Genomic DNA, 9,927 nt, shown 5'->3' on the forward strand with positions numbered 1-9,927 from the left:
AAGTCAAAATATAAAAATTTAGCTCAAAAAGGAAAGTGAAAACTTAAAGGAGAAAAGTGAAGGGTTAAACTGAATATTTGTATTTCTTTTTTTAAAGTATGCAGGCCATGGTCCTGACCTTGAACTTGAAACATGCAATGGGATTTAAATTTCTATATTTAAAAAAGAAAATGTTTAAAAATTTGTAAATTATATACAAAATAGTTTCTTTTTATCCCACATAGCCACGATGTAAGGTTCATGTGCCTCCCCTGCGCTTGTAACGCCATGAAATATTGGTTTTGGACCCAACTTTTAGTTTGCCAATCATATTCATGTCTCGACTAACAAATCTATCTAGGGCATTTCGGAAACTTCTTAGCTTAGCGCGGTATAAACTGAAAAAAGTTAAGTGTTTGGGAAACTTCCATCTCTGTTATGAACACATGTTAAATTTTGTTTCGATCTGACAACTCTTTCATATAGAAAATAAAATAAAAATATTTTTGAAAAACTAACTATTCTCTTTCATTGATAGCCTAAGAAGTTTCCGAACCATCCTCGTAGTTTTGTGCCCGTCTCTCCATCTGTTCATTATAAATTGTAATCTAAATATCAGGCGGATTAATCGAATTTTGATCCAATAAAAATTTAAGTTCAGATGGTAGTTGTGTAGGGTATCATATGGTTGGCCCCCTGTCCTCGTATGCTGCTCCCCTCACTGTTTTTTCTTGCAAGGAAAAAACCCCGCTTCTGATTCCTTTATTGGATTCCTTGTTTAATTTCTCTTGAATTAGTTTCATCTTAAATAAGAAGTATCATTTATGTTAGAAACAAATAAACATTGAACAAAAAATGTCATTTCGATTGCGACGACTCCTAAAATTGATCGACATACATACGATAATCCACATTCCCTCATAATATCGTATAATATTGTTGGTCCTGTCCTCGAATACAGCTTTCCTATTATATTGTCATGAAAAACACGCTTCTGATACTACCTTGGCAACTTCGCAATGTAGGGGGTACCCCATTTTCTATTAGGTAATACAATTTGACTTATTTAGTTTCATTTTCCTCTTCTTCCTGACACTTAAGTGCAAAGAAGACAGATAGAAAGAGCGGGAAGAGTATATGAAAACTTGGTGTTTGTTATTTTGAAAACATCAGCTACCCTGTCATGAAGCCAAATGTAATCACTTCGAAAAAACAAGGCTGTAAACAGTCTAGGTAATAGTTTTGTATGCGACGTACAATTTGGGAAATTAAATGCTCTAATTAGAGGGAAAGTACATACATTTTATTTGATATCCCATTTCAGAAGTTCCACTTCCTGGGTATAAACATGTGAGGAAAAAAGAGGTTGTAATTATCCTCGCTTGAGATAACACATCCCTTCGTGAAAGTATCTATATTTTCCTCGTGCAATCCTGATGAAGTTAGCAGATGATGGTGGTAACCTCCTACGAACTCGTGTCAGCCAAACTACGCTTATCGTTGAACTCCTTCTGGCACCTCCCATCCAAAGTGTCAAAATGTTGAAGCGAAGGGAATATCCTAATTCATACATGACAAAATTTTCAACAATTCTACATCAAGTCCAAATTTAGGAAACATTCTTCCACTCCTCCTCCTTAAATTCGAACTGGCGACACGTTACGGAATTTTTGTAATTGTTTCCACCTGATATCCTCCCATTGTTGTCAACACTAAACTTGTTTTTGCATGTTTACTTTCCCTAATTGGAGGTGGGTTTCGGAAATTTGTTTCAACTTTGCCATTTGTACGGTTGGCTGAATGAACTATTAGCGAAAAATCACAAAGTATAGGGCATGCAATGTGCAAACCTAATATTCAATTTACTGTTGCAATTAATGTTGCTACTATTGTTGTTGTAGAAAAGTGCATTTTGCATGTTTGAAATAGTCTTGCAACGAAAATGCTTTTGGGTTCGGTGATTTTTTTTCGCACGGTTCTGCTACATGAACTGTGGCATTGAGTAAATTAGCTTACGATTGGAAAATTGAATTTTCTGGTTTGCAAAAAATTTGATTACTCGGGCGTATGTCTTTGATTAGCGTGCGTTGGCATTTTTCTGGTCTTGGAAAGGATTTAATTGAGATTTAGGATTAAATATCGTTAATTTACTAATTAATATTATTTGATTATTAATGTGTTTTTTTCTTTTCTTTCCAGGGTGGAGAAGTTATACAAGAAAGCATTACATCGAATGTTAGCGAAGATCTGATCACATTGGAATTTCAAAAGAGCGATGGAACGCTGATAACGCAAGTTATTGATTTTCGAAATGTAAGTAAAGAAAGGTATTCTTCCTAAAAATTATCCAACATAAGTTGCAGCTACATCTTTACTGAGTATCCTGAAATTTTATTTGAGCTACCGTGAATGGATCCAAAACCATTTGGGGGGCTTCCAGGATTAGAAACTGAACATTATACCTTTTTATGAGTTAGTTTTTGAGATGTATCCACAACAAAACCACCTCCATCAAATTCTTTGCTTAATTTCTATGCAATTATTTTCATTTAACAGAAATTCCTTCCATTGCATTCCTTGTTCAATTTCTCTTGAATTAGTGTTTCATCTTAAATAAGAAGTATAATTTATTTTAGAAACAAATACAATTTGAACAAAAAATGCTTCTCCGATTACACCGGCCCATAATATCGTTTCTAATGCGGGTTTTATTTCACTGTTTATTCCTTAAAAAAATTACCTCAATTTTGTCAGTATAAAATCCTATAATGAATATTGCATGCACCGTCGTCAACTTGGAATACAAATATACAAATCTATTTGTTTTGAATTATCATTTATGTTAGAAACAAATAAAGTTTGAAAGACTTTTGCATACAAATTCCGCAATGTACCAAAAAATAATAGAACAATTTTTCATAGTTGAAAAACCTCATCGATTTATTTATGGTTTGAGTATTGCATACACCTTCTTAATTTTTGACTAAAGAATTTATAAAACTGGCTTATTTTAGAAACAAATAATGTTTGAAAGACATTTGGTTATGAATTTCGCAATGGGCATAAAAAGGGAAAGAAAATTAACCAAGTGTAGACTGAAGTCCATCTTTTTAATTCAAAGATATTTTCGATTGTATAGCATTTTTTAATCCAACGTGATTACTGCTTTTTATATATGCTTTAACAAATACATATTTTCAAATACTGTCCAAAATTCTATATTAAAAAATTAAAATTTTAACACGAGCATGGATTTTTTTGAAAATTCCATAAGATTCCAAAATATTGTTTTTATAATTTCCTTCCACCATTTTCTATTTCCAGGAGGTACGCATTCTAAAAGCCTTGGTCCTGGGCGAAGAGGAACGTGGCCAGAATCTCTATCAGGTGATGTGTTTTGTAACGAAATTCAATAAAGGTGATTTTATATCCTCTGATGCAATGGCCAAGCTGCGCCAGAAGAATCCAAGTACAATACGTACCCCGGAGGAAGATAAAGGCAAAGATACATTCACAATGACATCATGGGTACATTTAAATCGATCACAGCCTATATCACGACATTTAGTGACATTATGCAATGAAGCCTTGGATGCCACATATGTACGAGATGTTGATCTCAAGGCATGGTCTGAATTACCAGGTAATATACTTCAATTTTTATTTATTTTTTTTGTATTAATTTCCAATAGAATGGTTATGTAGATATATTTTCCTATTATTATTTTTTAATATTTTTTGTCTTCTTTTATTTGTTTTTTTTTATTAGGTTCCTCAATATCCAGCCTTGAGGCTGCCACAGAAAAATTCCCCGATACTTTATCGTCACGATGCAATGAAGTAAGTAGCTTGTGGGCACCCTGTATATGCACTCTAGAAACATGTATTGGTTGGTATCCTTGCGGTCTGAAATATTGTAAAGGTAAAAATGGTGGCGATAATTCGGCGGCGGCAGCAGCATCCAATTATCGCTGTGGCATTAAGACATGTCGTAAATGTTCTCTATTCTCGTATTATGTTAGACAAAAACAACAATGCCTATGGGATGAATGACGAGAACTGCAACAATTTCGGTTGCCAACACAAACGAATAGAATACGGAAAACACAAATGGAATTATTGAAAAGCCAAGTGCAGAAGGAGGAGGAGCAGCAGATGTTGTTCTTCCAACGCTCTTCATCCTCCACCTCTAGTATCGTCGTCATATATTGCTCAAATTTGTACAAACTCTTTAAGACAATAACAAGGAAACAATTACTAATGAAATTACTTCATTACTATCATCAATATCACCATCATCAAAGTAAACGAAACCATAGAGAATTTGCTGAATTAATAATAGCACCGACATACCACCACATGTCTGTATCGATAATAATGTTAACGATGAGGAGGATGGTGAAGATGATGATGATGGCATACCTAACAACTTTATTCGTATACCCTAGAATTTTAAAAGGACGATAGTGTATGCAAGTTTGTTCCTTTTATATACATTTTATGTACTAACATTACCATCATCCTCGTCTATCCTTTTTGTGTTTACCATTGAGATTAGGGTTTTCTGGGTACTTGCTATATTAGGTTACCCTAGCCATTTATATATGGCGTGTTAGTAACATAATACAAAATAGAAGTGCTTTTTAATAACAGCGTATATACACATACATACATATGTAAATATATATGTACATTTTTTATTCTATTCTCAATTTTTTAAATAACTTTTAGACGAGAGTTTTTATTTTATTTTTTTTAATTTTTAAAAAAGACATACAAAATATTGCAGAAAAATTAAAACATTTTTTTAAATTGATTTATCTATAAAATATTCTTTAGTACATTTCTTTTTGAAAACTTTTCTTTTTGAAAACGTTTCAACATGTTTTTTTTAATGTTATGTTTTCTACCAAATTTGAAACATTTCAACCTTTTCTAAAATATTTTAATAATGCCTGCGAAATGCTCTTATTTGAATTTTCTCTTTAAAAGCCTTTTAAATGTCTTTAATAGTGAATTTTTGAATGCTTTCTGATGGGATTGAATATTGTGGGTTAGAGCCAGGCTTTAGCTGAAGATCCTGAGTTTTTTTGAGATACAGTCAATGGACGAATATCCTTTTAGCTTTTCCAGATACAGCAATTACTAACATGTCTTTTATGAGTTAATTTTTGAGACGTATCCACAACCTCCTCATTCATTTCATCAAAAAGATCAGCCTACCTCCGTTAGTTTTCTATTTTAATTTGTACTTGTGTTTTCAATTTTTAAACGGTTTAAATTGCAGCTCACGACATAAAAATTCAAAATTTTCCCCTAAGGCGGAGGACCTTAATTTGTCTTTATATAAAAATCTAATTTATGAAATCCTTTGCTAACGATTATTTGTCTATGTAATCGCTTATCTTTTCAATATCCTTAAGTGATTTGAAAAAAAATATATATTATATTCCTCTCGTTTTTATGGAGAGAGAATTATGAATTTATTTTTCTATTGAATTAAAATAGTTAATTATGTCGAGCCAAATAAAAAACATGCGAACAAGGCTTGTGACAGAAAATTTCTTCAATAAGCCGAATTTGAAAGATCACGTTCCAAGATGTTGCTTTCTACTTGGTCTTTCCATCTAATTCGTGGCCTTCCCCTTCTACGGGAACCATCAGTAGGCTCGCTTTTATATGCCTTTTGAGCTGGGGCATCATCATCCATTCTCACAACATGACCTAGCCATGACGTAGTCGCTGCAATACGATACGTCTGACTATGTCCATGTCCAAGAATAGATGGTACAGCTCATAATGTATATATTCCTGCTTATATTTCAATATTTTTTCTATATATTGAAACTATTTAATATTAAATTCCTCTCTTCTTTTAGATAAGATAGAGAGAGATAGAGAATAATCTATTTGTAAGTTTTGTTTAATCAATTCAATTTAGAAAAAAATCCATCTTTGACTAAAGAATCTACAAATGTTTTTGTTTTAAAGTATCATTTAAGTTCAGGATTTTTTGTAATAATTTTATTGAAAAAAACATATTTTCAAGGCCTCACTGGCCAAATAATATTCACGTTATATTTAAAACAATCAATTTCTTTTAGAAATTAGACTTAATTTAACTTTAATGAATATTGCATTTACCTTCTTCATCTTTGACTAAAGAATCTCTATATCTTTTTGTTCTCAAGTATCATTTATGTTAGAAACAAATAAAGTTTGAAAGACATTTGCATATGAATTCCACAATGGGCAAATAAAGGGGGCCTATCCCCTTTGCCATAGAATTCACACCTTTTTAGTTGTTAATTGTTTTTCAGCAACTAAATAAAACCATTTCCCTTTTATTCTGTATATCCTCTCCCCCTATACCCTAATCGCGTTCGTTCATAAATCGACGATCCAACATCTTTTGCTAAAGAATCATCTAATTATTCGATAGCATGGTAAATAGAACCTCATTGTATAAACAATGATTAACATGATATTTATTTCATTTGAATATCATGTTTGTGTACAGGTTTTTTCAATAGGAGAAGGATATTATTTTGAAATAAATAACCTGATTATAGCATTGGATGGGCTGATGTACATCGTTAGCTAAAGAATATTAACCTAGAAGCCACTTAACGTTTACCTCCATTTAAGGGGTTCCTTTTGCGATTTCACTTTTGCAAACTGAACATTTTTTTTTATATTCTCTCCATCTTTGATTAAAGAATCCCTATATTATTTTCATTTAGTCATACTTAAATATTCTAAATCATGTAAAAAAAGTTTAACAAATTTCGTAAAAAATTCACATTTCGGAATAACGCTGTTTTCAATACCACTAACCAAACCATTGCTATAACGACTCTTAACAGGTAATAATTGAACACATATTCGTTATTTTCGCTAATAAGAAAATAGGTTCGCAGGTTTTTTATATATGCTGCGAACACAGTTTTAGAATTTACTTCCATTATGTTTTTTTATTGGACTAAATAGTTAATTTGGAGCCTGAGAAAAATGTCCCATTCTACACATTTCATTGACTGAAGAATGCTTAATAGACTTCCAGTCCATATTAAAAAATTAATAGTTTTCTCAAGGCTGATTACTTGTAATCAGGGTTATGAGCCGTAGACACAGGGTAACTGGTTTTTAAAGATTAATGGCTGTCTCAGAAGAACATTAAATTGATACTCAGTTGTCAAATCTATGTCACCCTGTTCTATCTGAGAATACATTGTAAATAGTGACGGAAATAAAAGGTGATTTTTATTTGTAATGCTTTAGTGATTATCCCCACATAACACATATATATCTCTGACTACAGAATCAGTAAAATATAATCCATACAAAAATAGTAAAGTTGATTTAGGATATCCTAACGTTTATTATAACAATAGAAAAACATTCGATTACACGTAACTGTAGTCCAAATACTGTAAACATGAACTTGTTCCTTTTGGTGAAAACTGATAATTATCTAACCCGAATGGCGTTATCTTGGACGTTATCAAAAATTACGCAACATTTTGATAATAGAACATAATGACGTTTAATTGAATTATGTAAAACATTTCCAAAACAATTTTATATTTATTTGAAAATATCATTATTCACCTTGGATAACAAGGTGAATCAGACACTATGGTGGATAAATATAATACTATGAAGTTTTTTTTTTCTTATTTGGAAATATTGGTGCAACATACTTTGACGTGCGCCAGATTTTATATATTATTATAACTAAACCTAACGTGTTAATTACAAAAAAATCAATGTTGTATTTCTTCCGATACTCCATTTTTTTGGAGATTTTTTTTCGGTATTTTTTTGTCATTATTAGAAATCACAAAATATTATTATAACTGCATTTAATTGAAATGAAACGTACTACCAGTCTCTATATAATCGAAGTTTGTAGATTCATTTAAAAAAAAAAAAAATATACAATATACAAAAATATACAGACCAATACTATAGGGTGTTGGCAGACTTTATTATTTACTCGGACTTTACACGGTACTTACATAAACTGAGGGAATCGTACTTCGTTACAACCACATATGTTTACTTATTACTTATTCTAGATGATTCTAATTTTAGATAATTCTAGATGTGTCTAATTTTAGATAATTCCAATTCGAGATTATTCTAATGATTACTTATGACACTATCAAAAGTAACCATAAATTTCATATTTCAATTCTTAACGTCAATAGCAGTGTGCTTTGGATCATTGTCCTGTTGGAAGTAGTAATTATTACGAATTTTGAGTTTTCAGCACTTTGATTCAAATTTTGTTTCAAAATATTCATGTAAACTGTTTTATTAATTATTTCCTCAATGAATACCAAATTGCCAACACCAATTGCTGATGCATGCATCCCCATACCATTACTCCACCCTCTCCGTGCTTTATTGTTTTCCGAGTATTCTTTTGATTGAACCATTTTTCCGCCACACCAAGGGCGTCCATCCGACCCAAAAATGTTAAATTTCGATTCGTCCGAGAAAATAACTTTTTCCCAGAACTCATTTGTCTTGTTTTTATAATCATTTACGGAACAAGTCTAGTTTAGGTGCTCCTCTCGGTTCGCTTTGAAATTTACCGTACCGTAAATAGTCCTCGTTGAGCTGATTATAGTGATACATATCTTCCCGAGATATTGGCCTTGAAAGTTCGGAGCATATCTTAATTAAAACGGCAGTTTTACTAATGCCGCAAAGGCAATATGGGTATCATTTTAAAGCTCTGAAACTGGTCCTTTTTAAGACCAATTTCAGAATCAAATGTATGGTTCCGATCCGAGTGGAGCCCCTAAACTAGACTTAAGCCTCATTTGCAAAATCGACACGCATTGAATCCACACTTCTTAATGAAAAATCCACGCCTATATACGATCTTTAAAAACATATTTTTAAAAAATGGATCTTTGCAAACATATTTTTCGAAAAATCCACGCATTTGAATCGTCCAACAAATTATTATAACTCCAAAAATATTCAAGTGACAAAATAAAGCAATCTCATAATAACTGAATAATCATTATTATCGTTTTTCATTCAGATCCCATTTATAACCAGATAGTTAATTTAAATATGTATGATTATTTGCATAAGTTGAAATTTGAAAAATACTTAGAAGTCCTTTGGTAATTTTAGAGGAGGTACATTTTGTCTAGTACCTCCTCCTGCGGCCTTTAACGGATTTCTAAAACGTTTTTAATTGTGTAGTCTTAAAATACTACATACGATATTACTCTCCCACATATTAATATATAGCATTATTTAGAGCATAATTGCTTTATGCACTCGATACAAAACTAATCTATTGTGTTATTGCAATATTTAAGTGACGCATTGTACTTGAATTATTTACAAACTAAAGCTTGAAAAGCAGTTTTTCCTGACCTTTATTGCTTTATATATATGTGCAATAGGTCCTTTGTTTTTTGTTATACAAACTTTCTCTATTGAGCCTATGCAATAAGTTTTAAACATGCTTTCATTCTCAAATCTGATATAAAATTTTGAAAATCCGTTCGGTTTGACTAAACACCTTTATACCAAACAATTTTATTCTGCAAGTATAAACATAATTTCTACCTTATCTTTAATGCCATATGACAAAATATTCGTTTACCCACCTCTGCTGTTTTTAGTTTCGGCAGAGGTGGTTTTTATATAATTTCTTGCTTTTTTGTCATATGAAAAATCTAAATGGAAAAAATTGCATTTATTTTCCTTTACGCTTCCTCTCTTTTATATTACAAAGTCTCTTTGTTTTTGTATTGTCAACAATACAAAATTTCTCTACTGAGCCTATGCAATTCGTTTCAAGCATATCAACAAATTTGCACTTAAAAAGAGTCTTGACTTAGAATCAAATAATTTCTAGATCACCATTATAGAAATGCTCTTGAACATTATTTCACAATTCTCCAGGTATTTAAC

The 9,927-nt window shown here is 31.5% G+C and overlaps 1 protein-coding gene across 1 annotated transcript in view; it reads left to right on the forward strand.

The window, feature by feature from the left end:
• The window catches only part of LOC133327871 (out at first protein), a 33,623-nt gene extending 29,555 nt beyond the window's left edge, over positions 1-4,068 (forward strand). The window contains exons 2-4 of the mRNA XM_061536408.1: positions 2,179-2,292; positions 3,304-3,622; positions 3,749-4,068. Of these exons, the coding sequence (XP_061392392.1) occupies positions 2,179-2,292; positions 3,304-3,622; positions 3,749-4,032 (717 nt within the window). The 3' untranslated portion in view covers positions 4,033-4,068. The remainder of the gene's footprint in view (positions 1-2,178; positions 2,293-3,303; positions 3,623-3,748) is intronic.
• Positions 4,069-9,927: the final 5,859 nt, after the last annotated feature.

This window comes from Musca vetustissima, unplaced genomic scaffold, assembly GCF_032173495.1.
Source record: "Musca vetustissima isolate MV318-11 ecotype Yass unplaced genomic scaffold, APGP_CSIRO_Mvet_v1 utg8515, whole genome shotgun sequence".
NCBI lineage: Eukaryota > Metazoa > Arthropoda > Insecta > Diptera > Muscidae > Musca > Musca vetustissima.